Below are 16,504 nucleotides of genomic sequence, written 5' to 3'. Positions count from 1 at the left end.
GAATGTGTAACGACGTGGCGCATTAATGGCCGGCTTTACGCGCGCATCGCGTATTACGTGCATTACGGGCGGTTTAAATCTTGACGGACAGCGGCGCGCCCATTTTTATAATTACGCAATGTATAATGAACTGTCGGGACCGATGCGGCCGCGGAAGGAGGATAATTATACTTTCTTGCCTCCGACAGGGAATCCTCTCCTCATTTTTCGTCCGCATATCGCTGTACAGTTGCTGTGAAGAGTATGCTGGTTAGGCTGGTTAGGTCTAGCTCAAGATTCGGTCAAGATATGTTACACTTACATATTGTATATATCCTGCATTATTAAACAATTTATAAATTTTAACATATATATGTTTAATCATGCAAATATCTTAAAATGTAAAATTTTGTGGGAATACTTCGAACAGTTAAACATGTATTGATGAATTAATTAATCTAATGAATTAATTAATCTAATGAATTAATAATATCTGTTGTTTTAATTTTTTAAATAATTAAAACTGACACTGTGTGTGTTTGCTGAAAACACACACAAACACAATAAATGGATGTCGATCGGTGGCTCATCCAAAATTTCTGAAGGTAAAAGCAGAAAGAGAGAGAAGGGGAGGGAGAATGCGATATGCGGCGCGCCAGGAAGGAAGGAAGGAAGGAAGGAAGGAGGTCGCCGCGTGGTGGTCGACGGCCAATTTCTGAATGCAAATAACGGTGGTGTCGAAAGGGGCCTCGCGGATGAAAACGCGGGGAGGTGGTAGTATGCAAATAGAAAGCTGTTACGGGCGTCTTCTTCGCCTTCGGCCTAACCTACGCCACTTGAATATGACGCGCGAGCCAACCCCTTTCTCACGGCGTGGAAAGTGTGAATTCAATATGAAACACCGGCGAGGTGGATGGAAAAAGAATCCCGAATTCGAGGATGCTGAACTCTCGTGCTTGAGTTTCTCACTTTTTCAGCAACTCGGTTTTTTGGCTCATCGTTATTTGTCCGGGAGTAAGAGAAAGAACCGTTCTTGAAAATACAGTCAATTTAAAAATTATTAATTAAATGATTTATGTATATAATTTATACAAAATAATACAATTTTTATTGGTATTTTATTGCCACTTTAGTGTAGGGGAGTCGGATGTATTTGAATATTAAACTGCGTTTAATGAACAAAATTATGCAGTATCGATCAAGCATCATGATGATACCGAGCATTATCGCGGGATGGTTCTTTGTGCGACCACTACTATACGAGCGTATCATAGACGTGGAATTAAGCCGACAACGACAAGCTGGATCTGATTAATTAGCGATCGCATGCGAGCAAATTAATCTCGCGCTTTATCTCGAGGACTTTAATAGGTACCTCGCCATTCACCAGCTGCCGCTGCACACGCTGCACGAGATGTGGTTGCTTTTCTTTCGGCAGTCCACGAAAGTTCAAAAGCTAAATATCCATGCATTGCTGCATTTTAATATCAGTTCTCCTTATCTTTTCTATTTATAATACTCTCGGTCGAACTTATCGCAAGACTGAATCGTTAATTCACACGTGGCAGAAATACAAAGAAAGATGAAAGATTGAATGCGGCGAGGCTACGTGAAGCATCAATCATTGATTTTAATAACGCGAATTTCTCTCTTACGCCGCGCGAACTCTGTCATACGTTTTACAAGGAGCATAGATTTACGACACCCGGTATATATCGATCGTGCGTCATTACGATCGAGCCGAGCTCCGAGTTTCTCACACCTGAGTTGAAGAGCCGTAGGACTAATAAGAAACCCTGTAGGGCCGGCCGCATGGCGAGATCATGGCGAGGAGAGAGAGCCTCCGCACTCACACACATACATACCCGCACGCACGTGCGGATGTGTGGCGTGCACGCACGCACGCAGTGGAGACGGGAGATATAATGATGGCCGTGGCGTGCCCTATAGCGTGTAAACCATAAGAGATAATGTAACAGTGGAAGTTTGGCTGGCGCCACTCGTTATTTATACAGTGTGGTCGGCCAGAAAGGGGTCTGTCGAGGGGGTCCCGGGAATTCTCGGGGCGGGGGGTGAAGGCCGGAGACGCCCACTAAATTATTATTTGTTCTTGGCGAGTCATAAACGCCCGGAATTATACCGGAGCTACCACGAAGTCCTCGGCCACGAGAGTCTCCTCTGCCCGCTGACCTTCGGAACAGCAGGAAGTGATGAGAGTCCACTGGCATTCGAGACACCTTGGACTCCCGTCTCGAGATTGCCTGTAGAAAGAGAGACAGAAAAAGAGAGATCCGTTTTGTGCCAAGTTCTTCATTCGCATCTTACGAGCGAATCACAATTTTTCTTGAAACTGCACATTATTAATCGGGGCATTGAAAAATTGCCGATTCTTATCGCAAGGACCACCGTAGATGCAGAGATTGTTAATTTCGCTCGAGGATCCACGAGAGAGAGAAAGAGAGAGAGGTAGGTAGGGCACGGACGAACGGTTTTCTTCTTCTGATGGATTCAGAACTGAGACAAAGGCCACCGTCGCTTTTCCGTCTCGCTTCGGGCCCGGTTAGCGGATCCGAGAGTCGTACTCGTAATAAAAAGGGACGCGCGGGGTTCGCGGTGGACGCGACGACTCCGCTCGGATATTCCGTCGATCCTCCTCTCTCGGATCCGGTTGAAAGAGTTTCTCGCTGCGGGGGTCCCGCGGGAGGAGATGCGGCCGAAGGAACGAAGGCAGAAGGAGCTCTCGAAACCCTGGCGGTGCCCGTGCGGCAACTATCGGTTTCCCTATCGCGCCCGCTCATCTCCCTTCGGGGCCCTCTACGCGGGACTCTACGGTGGAAAGGCGTATATAAAGTCGGCCTTAACTGCTTTACGACGATCGTTTGTACCGATTTGTTCGACAAGACTCTCGCACAGCCAAGAGGGGTGGACAGGGTGACGCTGGATGAGGAGGAAGAGTTGGAGAAGAAGGAGGAGGAGGAGGTAAAGGAGGATAGAGAGGAAGCTCAGAGGAGCGTTCTCTCCCTCCCTCAAGGTTCCTTCTTTTTGTCGTCAATTCTCTCTCGCTTTACGAATAGATTTGTGTCGTGTTCTTTGACGTCCCATAAAATCTTCTCTCCTCGCCTCCTACTGTTCTCCGCTCCGCGCGTTTTACCGCATTTTCCGCCGCGTTCTGTTTCCTCCTGACGTTGGAGAATCTATGTGTGCGTCGTTATGTGACGTGTGATAAAGTTTCGTGACGTAACCACGTAAGCAGATCAAAATAACTGATACGTGCTGTAATTTCGTAATATACAAGTGCGATCGGACGAATCAGGGAAGCCGGATCAACGGAGGATACTTGCGACGTGGTCGATTTTACGGTGCAGCTTGCATCCAACGTAAAATTCGAGAGGGAGGGAACAAGGGAGTTTTTTAATTTCCTCTATGGCAGCGGCGTTTTTGCGGTTTCTTAAACCCGCACTTTATGTTTCTCGGCTTATAAAGCGCGAACGATGCGACGCGACCCGTGTCCTTGCCTGTAACGGGTGTTGCTGGTGGAAACGATTCATGATCGCCTGTACAATTCCCAGAGTCTTAGGTCATTTTTATTAACTCATGATCATTGATCAGAATCAATCAAGTATGTTTCGTGCGCCACGCATTAATTCCGATAACTGAACTACTTGAATAAAAGCGGTATTAAGCTAAAAATCATTATTCGATGAATCGCGAAAACTTCTGGGACCACACTCGCGTTTTTTGCACACCACGTTCATGATTCACGTGTCACCCGTTACGTGGTCTCGGGGATCGGCGCCCGGAGATCGGCAGGAGATGGCAGACGGAGGGACGGAAGAGGAGAAGAGAGGAGATTGGCGGGCGGAGAAATAAATGGACATGCAAAAGGGACGCGAGCAAATCATCGGTGGGCTCGCGTAGCGCTTAGCGATAAAATAAATTAACTTAAAGCTACCGGGTTGCGCGGGATTCTCTCGGTGGCGTGCGCGTCCCCGTCGCGCGTAATGACACGCCGTAAATAACGATTCCCCTTTCGATTTATCGACGTGAGCGCGGGGATTCGGCTGTTCCGATGTTGCATAAAGGTAATGCGCCGGCAGTACATGCCAGTGCATACACGTTACGGTTACCCCGACCGACAACCATGTCGTCCGTCGTTACGCCTTACCGGGAGCTCGCTCTCTTCGGGCTTAATAACGAGGGCTTCTTTTTACACGGGACTCCGACCACGACCCGGAGAAATCGTAACGATTAGTCGCGCAAAGTCGTAATGTGCTTCGGCACGTCGTTCGGATTTCTCGGCGCCGCACGCACGCGGCAGAGGCGCGCGTAAGAAACGCGCACGTGAAGGGCTCGAGGCTTCTTTCTAATTGCAGTGCGAAGAAGTGCGAAGAAAAAAAGGGCGCGTTCAGTGTTTCACAGTTTAAAAATCAGTGGAGGAAAGTCACGATTATTTTTCGGATCATAAAACAATAAGGCAGAACTTAATCCTCATTTAAAAAAATTTTTTTTAAATATTTTTATGTGATTCTTGGATCGTGCATGTACAAAACTCGCGTAACGGAGAAGCGGCGTACGCGCGCGCGAGCGAGAGCGCTCCGGAGATATATCGCCTTTCGGAAGCGCGAAATCCAGCGTGCATAATCAACCGTCGTAAATAAGGCGCGATTCGCACGACGATGGCCGATGGGATAGGACGATACACCTATCGGCCGTCCGCGTCGTAAATCCGCGGTTGGTTTCATCGAACCGGCGGCGGGTGTGTATCTCCATCGAGATATCGGCGCGGCTCCGACTCGCGCAACGACGACGACGACGACTACGACGAGGACAAGGACGAAGAAGAGACGGCTGCTGTAGCAGCAACGTACACCTGTGAGTCGTCCCTTTTCTACCCTATTTGTCGTCATTACTCATCGACGATATCGTGAGAGATATTTCGCGACGAGCGAGCTGCTCTCATATATTGGGTCATTAAGTATGAAACTTTACAAATGTAAAAGCGCCATCTTTAACATTTGTTATCTCAAATTTGGCGCCAGACGTCAGTATCAGGTTAGGTTAGTGTGATAGATGTATGTTCGCTCTTCAAATGTCATATTTGTTTGTTCAAATATCTTCATTAGTTTTATTGGTGGATTCTTTTTTATAGAACTATGGAAAAGTCCAAAATTCGTGTGATTTATGAATATGAGTTCCGCCGTGGAACCACAGTGTCGGAGACAGCTCGTAATATCAACGCTGTATTTGGTGAAGGTTCAACTACTAAAGCAACGGTGGGCAATTGGTTCAAAAACTTCAGAGATGGAGATTTCAGCCTCGCTAATGAGCCACGTGGAAGACCAAAGACGAAGGTGGATAATGATCACTTGAGAGCCGTAGTAGAGTCCGATCCATCTCAAAGTACACGTGAATTGGCATCGATATTCAATGTTTCTATACCCACCATATTGTTCATTTAGCTGCAATTGATAAGATAAAGAAGTTGGACAAATGGGTCCCGCACGAATTGACCGATGCGCAGCAGGCGCAACGTCTAGAGGCTTCCCTTTCTTTGCTTTCCCGTCACAAAAATGAATCTTTTTTTTAATCGAATTGTGACCTGCGATGAAAAGTGGATACTCTACGACAATCGTAAACGCTCACATCAGTGGTTGAACGCTGATGAACCACCGAGACATCACGCGAAACCCAACATTACACAGAAGAAGCTTATGGTGACTGTTTGGTGGTCCAGGTCAGGTGTTATCTACTACAACTTTATGAAATCTGGTACATCGATAACGGCTGAAGTATATTGCAAGCAACTGGACGAAATGATGCAACAACTTGCTATTAAACAACCGAAATTGGTCAATCGGTCAATGCCAATCCTGTTGCATGATAATGCTCGACCGCACACTGCACGACTGACCGTGGCAAAGCTACGGGAGTTGGAATTGGAAACTCTCCGTCATCCACCATATTCACCAGATCTATCACCTACCGACTATCACTTCTTCTGGAATTTGGACAACTTCTTGGTGGGAAAATTCTTCAATTCTCAACAGGCAGTCGAAACAGCCTTCCGCGACTTCATCGATTCCCGTACTCCTAGCTTCTATAGTAGAGGCATAGACCAACTACCACTAAAATGGCAGAAGTGTGTAGATAACATGGGCACATACTTAGATTGAAAATAAATCATGTCCATGTGCCAAAAAATGCAAAAGTTTATGTTCTATTTGTAAAGTTTCATACTTAATGACCCAATATATCCGCTGGGATATCCTTGCTTCGGATTCACATAACTACGGTACCAGCGAACAAGATTGTTTCACGGGGAATTGCTCTCGCTCGGAAACTTCGCGCGCGAGATAAGTTCTTTCACTTTTCCTCCTCTCGTTACAAGAGCTTCCAGTAGAATAGTAGATAATCGATTGAGTGTCTTGAATAGGCTGCAATTATTATCTAATATCTAATGAGACCTTTTAATGCATTATAAATTTTATACACGTACGAGGAAATTAATAATCTACGAAACACACACAGAGACATACGCACGCGTACTCTCGTCGAACATTTGCAATCAATTGCCGGTGGATTATCACATCTCGTTACATCAATGATCGACGATCACCGCGACTATAGAAACTCGACCAGAGAGCCCTGGGAGCTTCATCGAGCGAGTCAGAGCGCCGCGTACAGTGTGTGTGTGTGTATCACATCGGTGTGCGCAGCCGTTTCCCCGACGTTTCTTCGTCTCTCGTTAACGAGGCAGAAGCCGTAGAAGCCGGCACGAAATACCGAAAGAACGCCCGGGGCCGCGTCTAGATCGGGGCCCGCCGATAGAGCCGTAACGCCGAAAATTAGCGCCGTCCAAGAAACAAATACGCGGGGGGGAACGAGGAGGAAAGAGAGAAAGGGAGATCGGCCGGTTTGTGGGACAAATAAAGACGGCTTGTGCCACATCGTCGCAAGAAAGAGAGAGAGAGAAAGAAGAGAGATGCGCGTATACACGCGCATGCCGTGTCGTGAGAGGATGCGTGCGTTCTCCGCGCGCCGGAGCTACATCGCGCCGCTAGTCTTCGTCGTCGTGCTCCTCGCACATCACCGCGGGCTCCTGAGGTTTCGTGGAAGCGATCTCTCTTCCACCTGCCATACACTGGCGGAAAGCGCAGTACCGGGGATGGATGTACTGGGTGTCCCGGAAGTGCATCTCTGTGGTTACACGAGCCGAAACTGGCAGATCACTTCCGCGTGCGGGTGGCGAAACGCGATAAGAGAGAAAGAGAGAGAAGGAGAGAGAGGTGATGTCACACGGCGAGTTAACATGATCGGGTGGCGAAATGATAAAAAATGTGTGGACCGCTGCGTTTCTGCTGCATATATAATTAATCTCCACATGCATAATTAATATTTATAATTAATTAAGCGCATCTACATATGGTAATTGTAATTAAATCACAAGACACATGAAATTAAAGTTACAGTTAATTTAACAAAATTATTATACTGTACATTGCTATCGGAAAAGACGGGCCTGTCCCATGATTGCGATCGCGCGGTTGGTTGTGAACGGAAAACAACATAAATTCCGTATCGACCGAGAAAGATCACGCAAAAACTTATTAGCGATGGCATCCGCGATACCGGTTCGCGTTGCACATCGATCGAAAGTCTCGAAAATGGGAGGTTGCACCATACGCCATATGGGAATAAAGCGTATGTGGTGCGCTCGAGCAGGACAGAAACCGAGAGAGAAAGAGAAAGAGATTGCTATGTGTAAAGCCCTTTGAACATTGTAGTCGAACGAAGAATTACAAACGAGAAACGAGCGCCGGATGATCGAACGCTGGACGAGGCAGGTGCTGCGCAAAGTTGGCCGTTTCACCGCGCTTTATTTCGCATTCCGCGCCGCTTCACCGCGCGATACCTTCGGTATCAATCATAGCGCGATATCGTCACGGTCGCGTTATCGGTTTCCAGATGCAATTGTGTCGTCGTGCACGCTACATATTTAATAGTAATAATCGCGGCACAATTGCTACTACTTGTCCGCGTGCAAGTGTGGAAAGATGTATCGCATAGCGCATGCTGGCGAGTGCTGCTGGCTCACGTGCTTCACGTTTTGTGATTCCTGTTCGCAACGTTTTTTAATGTGGTCATGAAAATCGCAGCCTCTGCCGCGTACCCTCAGTTTTGTTCCCGCGCGCGTGAGATGAGGAATTGGGAAATTATATTTTATTTCTTTGAAATCGAATGAAACGAGCCGTGGATGGATTTTATGAATTTGATTCGTAAGGAAGGCTCACACAATTTTTATTATCGGGTGGAGGGACCACTGTCGGGCTGGGTTCATATCCCAGATCCTATCAATTTCCTCGGACAGAATTTATCGCGCGTCCGCACGGATCGTTTCTTTTACGACCTAATTTTTAATATTATCGTCGGCATAGACATTGACGCGGCATCGACAATGGCAACGCGGCTCGATCTGGCACCTAATTTCTTGTTTTCAGAGGCAGTAACATAAACCGTAATGAGGATACGGGTCGTACCCGTCGCCGATAAATATTTCTGATGAGTCAGCCGCTGTGCCGCGCGACACAAGGCCCTTCTTGGGACCCCGAAAGCCCTTTCCCTAATCTGTGCATGGAAGGAGAATGGTCATTAAAATTGTACGGTGCTCGATGATGATTTCTCGGTCTCTCGAGGAATGTCACGGGTACACGTCAGAGGTACAGGTACACTGTCAGGTACACTATTTCTTGTAAGCAAAATTCTGCCTGTGTTTGAAATTTCGACGAATAATGCCTTTGCATTTCATTTTTGACTTCGCCGGGATACATACCGCGGAAGAAAACTGCTTTCACTTTCGTATACACTATACCTACATTATGAAGAAATCGAGAGAGAGCTATTAAGACATTGAACAAGGGAACATAGTTGCTTCGGGCGTTTTCGACTTATTACCACCACGTAACGAGCGACGGTCCGACCCAATCGATGCGACCCGGATACGAGTACGGGAAATACGGTAGTAGTACGTCACTTGGCAGATGGACGCAGCTGGGTTCGATCGGTGGCGAGCTTCTTATCGGGCCGTTTCGAGTTATAGTTTCGAGCAGGCGATACGTCGTTGAGAACAGCGGCAAGAGAGTAGACGTTACATGCCTGTGGCGGGAGCTCTCAAAGGCACGGTTTTATCGGGCAATTTACAGCTTTCAGCAGCCTCGTATGGCCGCTCATAATTTGTTTACTCGCATTGTCGCTCATTAGTGGCTACGTCGGTTAAGAATTATGTTCAACGGAGGAAAAGGGTCGCATCGTGACGCGAGGAGCGACACCGTGCTTCCACGATACGTGCGGCGACCGGATGGGATGTTAACGATTCGACGATTTCCACGTGATAACGTACATCCGTTCTTTATCTTTCTCTTGACTCTCCTCCGTGATCCTCATGAGTGATACCGGGAAACGACGGACGATCGCTACTCCGTGAACACGGTTTCGAGGATCGGTGTCTCCGAATTCCGTGAGTATCATGTTGGCTCGGTTTATGTGTCCCCGCGGTAATTAATTTCGGAGGCATGAATATATATCAGAGGCGGGATGGCTGTTTACACGTCTCGGGCTGACTTTTTAATCGACCGAAAACACAAGCACTGACGCACTCGTGTCCGATTAATTTGATGTGCGCGAATCAATTAAGTGCCGCGAGACGCTCGTGCTAATGTCTCGGAACCTTGCAGCGCGCTCGACTGCATTCTTGCCTTTTAATTGTTCGTAAATTAGTAAATGCCGGTGAATCGTAGGTGTTCGCTTCCCGAATTATGCGAGACGTCTCGATGACTTTACCAGCCGTTGAATCTGTATTTATAAATGTTTTCCTTGCTAACAATTTTACATTGTGAATGGCGTATGACACATTAAAATATCTTACGCATATGCACGCGGTGGACACTAAAGCAGTATCTCGATGTTACGTCAGTGGTGCTGATCGCAAGTGTCCGTTAAGTAATGGACGTCCACATCTCGCAGCATTTGCGATGCGGCGTCGACAGCGTCTCATTCGCCACGCTCTTCAGAGGAGATTCCCTCGCTTGCGTCTTCCCGCGGGATATTTTGGCTCGCATAGCGCGGATAATCCGGCTTAGTGTCCTCCTCGACGTGAATGAGAACGACGTCTCGTTTATCGCGAGCGAATGCGCCGCCAGGCCGGATTCCCGTCTCTTCCTCGCTCGCGCCGAAATTCTACGGGGGACGGAGGACGTGCCTCAACGGACAGTAGGCAGATGCTACCAGAAATCCCCACGGCATGCCGCTACCTTCCTCCACGATACCTTTGACATCGCGAGATGATCGACCGGATCTTCTCTCTGAGAAGAGTATAGCCTCCAGAATTTACGAGTTTTTTTTCTCGAAAACCGCCAATTAAACCTATCTCTTTCATTCCCTTTATCAAATTTATCAAAGAAAAATTTATTATTTATTATATGGCATTAGGGTTTTAAAATATAAAATAAAAATTATATATATCTTTAATCTTGTACATTCAGTGCGATGAAACTTGGAAGAAGTTATAAAATAATTATAATAGATTATTTAGTATTTTCTGATTTATGATTACCATTATTAGATCGTATTTATGTTCAAAATAACAAAATTCTCAGCTTATGGTAACGCTATGAGTTTGCTAGATCTTACATTAGTGCGATCTTAATGCTTAATGTCACGCTCGAGTTAGTCGGAACGCACGTATTTCCGGCGGAACCTGTTTGTTCTTTTAATCTTCTAAGGAAGTGTTTCGCGGAGCTCCGGAATCTCTCCACATTTAACGATTAACACTCATAGCTTTCGAGCAACTCCGACGTAAATCCTCCGTGTGGAATCTCGAAGCTGGACGCAGCTCGAGAAAAACGCAGATTGCGCGTCGCAACTTTCATTATACGGAGCCAGCAAACTATCCAACGGCAGCGGTTGAATCTCGTGTTTCGAGAGTCGAAAAACGCCACTGCGAGGCGGCGATTTTCCAGGTCTCTCGCGGCGCCGGTGCTCCACTTCTTCGTCGGGTGAACATGATTCCTCGAGCGCACCCTCGGCGTCCGCACCGAGACGCGCGGCCGTCCTCGGTCTCTGGTCCGGGGAACGAGGTCCGGTTTTTATTCCAGAGAACGCACCTCGGAAGCCATCGGCGCGTCCGCCGCCTGACAGCGGCCGAGATTGACTCGTGCACGTTTCTATTCCGACCTTTCAGGATTCTACCAGGTGTAGTCGACGTGACTCGCGGCCGCGCGTTCCTCGGGGTGCGCGCGATTGGCCTCAGGAGCGAGAACTCTTCGAGCTGCTCGGTGGGAAAAACGCTGAATTTTCCTGCAAATTGCGTTCGATCCTGGTCACGCGATCAGATTGAAAATTTTAACATTAATAGCAATACCAGTCTGATGTGTTTGTGTTTTAGCGAAGCAACGAGTGACCAATTATTTTCAGCACGACTGACATTTATTTTTCTTTTCTTTTAATTAATAAGACTAAATGTAAACAGTTCGAGAAATTAAGGCAAGTCACGGTTGCTGCGAGTTGCATGATAGTCTAAGTTAGTACGCTTAATCGAGTAAGCAATCTAATCGAACTGTACGTGTTGATCGGGGGTCTAGGCAGATGTTTCCTCAGATGAAGTTCCGAGTTTCCGGTCTGGATGCCAAGGCCAAGTACATCCTCCTACTGGACATTGTCGCCGCTGATGACTACAGATACAAGTTTCATAACAGGTAGAGGTTTTGCGAGAAAGGTGTAGGGAGAGAGCAAAGAGACACTTATAACAGTATAACTCATGCGCGGATAGCTCATGTTAATAATCTCGAGCATTTCCTGAAATCCATTATCTCTGGATGTGGTACCAAATTTAGCGATTTATCTTTCATTTACACATCTCTTATTTCTGTAATGTACAAAAATTGTATCAGTTATCAAGAGAGAGTTAAAAACGAAATTGATTTTGGACTTTTTTCATTTGCTCGAGATCCTTAAATCGATTATCCGCCGAAAAGCGCCGTGTTCGAAAATACAGTTTTTTTTGCACGGTTCCCCTTTTCCGCGGGAGCAATAGAGAAAGCCAGCAGTGAACGATAGAACTAATGTATGCTGTATTTGTCTTTTTGCGATTGCAAAATTGTTCGCAGACGCATGTTTCCCGCGTATAAAGTGAGGGTGTTCGGGTTAGACAAGCAGGCTAGCTACATACTTCTAATGGACATCGTGGCATCGGACGAATGCCGATATAAATTTCACAACAGGTGATACCTTTGACCCTGCGCGACCGAGGCGATTCTGGATCATTTTGTTTTCACATTACTAGTTAAAATTGTGAACGCGTTACGCTATTTGGAAAATTGAAAGAAATCTCTGACTACAACCTGAATATTTCTTACATGGAGAGTACATAACAGTTACGTTTTGGAATTATGTTTCAAAATGATGATCCTGAATCGATCCCGATCGAACTGTGCTATTTTTACCAGGAGACTCTCCTGATATAAGTGTGGAGCGTGCGCTGCGAACAATTCCTCATACTCGTCGAAAAATGGTTCACTTTTAATTCCGTGTACCTTACCGTGATCGTTTATTAAATGCGGATAATCCGTTCTGCCGTGCGTAAAAACTTGACATCTAATTTCCTGCGGTTCTCACACGGGAAATCGATTGCGAGCGGAGCTTCGAAAATTTATCCACTAATGCTTAAATATGTTTGTGCACAATCGCGAACGAAGCGACGTGTTAAATAATGAATGTTTGATTCTCTCGCAGAGGTGCCACTTACGGGATGGACCCATGGGAAATTATTTCGACGTGTATGGGGATCGCAAGCCTTCACATTAGTTGACCGAGAGATGCCTTGCGAGATGCTTTTCGTACCGCTGTATTTCTCGAAATTCCGTCGCATTATATTCCATGAGTTCCATAATTCAAAATAAAAATAATTTGAAATATCCGCGCGTTGGTGAACATTCATATTTCGGTATCGGACTGAAAGAATCATCTTTACGCATCTGCGCTCCCGTTTCCGTACTGAAGTTTCTCTTCGAAATTCAATATGGCACAAATATTTGCGCAGCTCTGCACGAAGTACTTCTTCCACGTACTTTCGCGCACTTCTCGACGGTCGCGCGAAACTTTTTCCGCAACAGTCTCAGTTCGTTCCGACAGAAGAGGGACCGGATTAGTGGTCCCCATCTCAAGGAAACTCTCGCGGGGCATCTCGGATGCCAAACGATCGAAAAGCAGACCACAATGAACGATTACATCACGCCGGCGACCGCAGCCACTTTGGAACTCGTCGAACGAGTTCTTCCTTCGGTCCTTCGCGCTCAAGTTTGACCCACCTGCGACGATGGGAGAGAGACAGAAACACGAAGGAAAAGAAACTACGAACGGTGGACACGCCTCCCTTAAAAGACAACAATCGCGCCTGGTTGATGCTCGCGGCGGGCGAAACTCTCGAGCCAACGAGAAACACTTCGGTCCTCCTTTGGCTCGTTCTAGATCATCGGTTTCGTCGTCTGAAGGATGCACAGGCGGCTCACCTATAACGGGTTACGTGCGCGGAAATTGTTAGAATCTATTCGATTATCGGAATTGGAATCGCGCGGCTAGCTCGTCTCCCATTCAAATTACAGTCGAGTCTAGATGGATGAAATGTCCGGCAAAAATTGCCCAATGAATTACGATAGGTGAATTGTAATTTAATCTACCTAGACCTTTCGTTCTGAAGTGAAGGATATAAATTAAATTCTCCGTAGAGCTTTCTTCCTGAGACGTAAATTAAATACACGATATGAAATATTTCGATGAATTGTCTTTCTTCGTGGTCTGCCTTTCGATCTCGGTGATTCGTTCTGCGTAACGATGAAGATTGTCTCGCTGCATCTTCTTCGTTATCGAGAAACTGTACGCTGAAAGATTTTTAATAAAAATTTACGTTTGTTGCAAGTAGTAGATGGATGGTAGCGGGTAAGGCAGACCCGGAGATGCCGAAGAGGATGTACATACATCCGGATTCACCCAGCAGCGGTGAACAGTGGATGCAAAAGGTCGTGAGCTTCCACAAACTCAAGCTCACTAACAACATCAGCGACAAGCACGGCTTTGTAAGTACTGTACGTAACGCCAACCAAACAATTACTTACTTACTAGTTCACTCTAAGCTTGCTTTAGTTTGCAATTAATCGCTAACTTGGACCTGCCTGAACGCGACAGGCCGATTCAAATTGCGAGACGGCCGTGATCGAAATGCATGCATGTGGCACTTACTTGCGGCGATTTCGCGACGATGACGATCGCGATCTCTTAGCAATTAGAGGAATAATAAAATTAGAAGAATAGAAAAAGAATAGAATTGGAGGAAGAGAATTTTTCCAATAACGATTCCAAAATAGAATCTCAAACTGCTCATTAAAAATGTAACGTTTTTACCGAAAAATATTAACGTGATCGTGAGAAACCGACAGCTTACTTATATCTCCGTAATCGCTGCGCCTAATCTGAAAATTTTACAATACGCCGATTTTCGCGAGCGAATAATTCGCGCATTAGTACGTGAACGAAGCCAGGCCGAGATTCGCGAGGTCGACCGAGCAACCGGAAACGGAGCAGTCGCGTTCCTTCGCAACGGACCCCGAAGGATCCCGTCAGGCGCGCGCGATCGGATTTCCGCGCGGATACCTAACCGCAGCGTAATCCTGGGATTAAGTTATCGCGATGGATTTCGCCGTCAAGTAGTTTCGCCCGGTCGCCCCCTTCTCTGCCTGGCGCTCCTCTTATTCGTCTTCTTCCTCTCTATTAGCCTCGGCCGTCTGCCCCCTTGGCCCTCTTCCTCGCTCACGTCTTTTCTCTCTCCGACGAAGGGTGCGCGCGGAAGCCAGCATTAACTAAAGAAGAAGCCTGCTCCCCCTGCCGTCCTTCCGCAGCCATAGCGGTTCTGTCTCTTTTTCTCTACTTCATCCTTTTTCCTCTTTTTTTTCTCTTTTTTGCGAATCCTTTTTGCGGCAGCTCGTCGGCGCCCTTTGAAGGATCTTGCATCGCTGGCTCGTGAAATCTAGTCCTCCTTACCCAGAGCCCACCGATGTCAATGGCTGGGCTCTCGCGCAGTGCGTGGCAGACCGACCTTTGTTAAGACCACTCTCCCACCCCCTCCCCCTTTACCTTACCCTCTCTGATATCCTTTCTCTCTCGGCGTTTATTTCTCGTCTCCCTTTATCTTCCTCCTTCTCGTAAACACTCGCATAAACGCGTCTACGCGCCGGCTGAGGAGAAAAGAGCGAACGAGTACTCGTGAGAGAGCAAGTGGGATAAACGTGGGGATGGATGAGAGAATCGAGAGGGAGAAAGAAAGAAGAGTTTAGATAGGAGGAGCGAAAAGGGGGGAGCAGCGAGCAGATTGTCGTCGAAAGGTAATGTGGCCACGACATTATGCATGGCTCACCTACATCGTACGACGGGGCAACGCGAGTGCGTCTTCCGCTTTTAAGGACTCTCTCTTTCTCTCTCTCTCTTTCTGCCTTTCTCTCAGGTCTGTCTCGACATGCAGAGAGATCGGATCCAGTTTGTGCACGAGCCCAGAAAATACCTCTCAGAAAAAATCCCTCCAACCCCTTCCTCGTCGCGGCTAATAGACGACGACCCTTTTCACCTGGCCCAACCCTTTCCAGATTTACGAAAGATCTGGCCTGGCAAAAATCCTTCGGAGGATTATGTGTTTTTTCACGCTACCTCAAAAGCAGTCGCCACGAAAGCGGCCTCGTACGAGTGGAGTACACACTTGTCAAGAGGCACGAGTACGGTTATCTATCGACACTATGGTGAAAGACATTTCTATCTTTGTGATCTCTTTGTTTTTTCGAACGAAAATTTTAAAAGCAAAGTACAAGTTGCATTATTTAACTCTTATTATTATTAATTATTATTATTATTAACTATTATTGCTAACTCTTAATTATTTTATGATCGTGCGACATAAAACGTGTTCACCTATTAAATTGAAAAAATTGTTACTTATATATTTAACAATCAGACATAAAGCAAAGTCTAGTAAACACGCTATTTCTTTTCTACGCGTATGTGAGTCCATTAGACCAGCCGTAGAGAACTGGCGGGTCAAGTTTAAAGACCCGTCTCGAGATTTGACTTCGGGTTTAACCCTAATTTTCGCAACCCTCTTCCGCTTGTTCTACTTACATTAGAGAACGTAGAGAAGCCCGCGGAGAAAGCGAGGGAAAGAAAAAGGGAAGAAAAAAATTAGCGCAAACAACTCGAAATCCTCTCGAGTCTAATCCAAGCGTCGCGCGGGGAAGGGGAAGGGGATGGCGGCGCACCGGGCCCTTTGTCGGGAAATCCCGGCGTGGCAAACAAAAACGAGACACTGCCGAGTCACGGTCCTTCGAGATGTCTTCGAAGGCAATCCCGGTGGAGGGCCCTGGCCCGCGAGTAAATATCGGTGAAAGGCCGTCGAGGACCGCAAACAGGACACTGACGGTACGTCACGAAAGCG

General features: G+C 46.8%; 1 protein-coding gene across 5 annotated transcripts in view; it reads left to right on the top strand.

Moving 5' to 3' along the window:
* The window catches only part of LOC105278717 (optomotor-blind protein), an 86,048-nt gene that overhangs the window by 18,939 nt on the left and 50,605 nt on the right, over positions 1-16,504 (top strand). For 2 of the 5 annotated variants that reach the window (XM_011338010.3, XM_026968232.1), the window contains exons 3-4: positions 11,616-11,729; positions 13,952-14,114. In XM_011338010.3, coding sequence (XP_011336312.1) covers positions 11,616-11,729; positions 13,952-14,114 — 277 coding nt within the window. Of the gene's footprint in view, positions 1-11,615; positions 11,730-12,140; positions 12,255-13,951; positions 14,115-16,504 lie in introns of all 5 variants that reach the window. The other 3 variants (XM_026968235.1, XM_026968233.1, XM_026968234.1) reach the window with 3 other exon arrangements.

Source organism: Ooceraea biroi, chromosome 3 (assembly GCF_003672135.1).
Source record: "Ooceraea biroi isolate clonal line C1 chromosome 3, Obir_v5.4, whole genome shotgun sequence".
Taxonomy (NCBI): domain Eukaryota; kingdom Metazoa; phylum Arthropoda; class Insecta; order Hymenoptera; family Formicidae; genus Ooceraea; species Ooceraea biroi.
The sequence above is the reverse complement of the archived record's forward strand: the minus strand, read 5'-3'. Positions and strand labels throughout refer to the sequence as shown.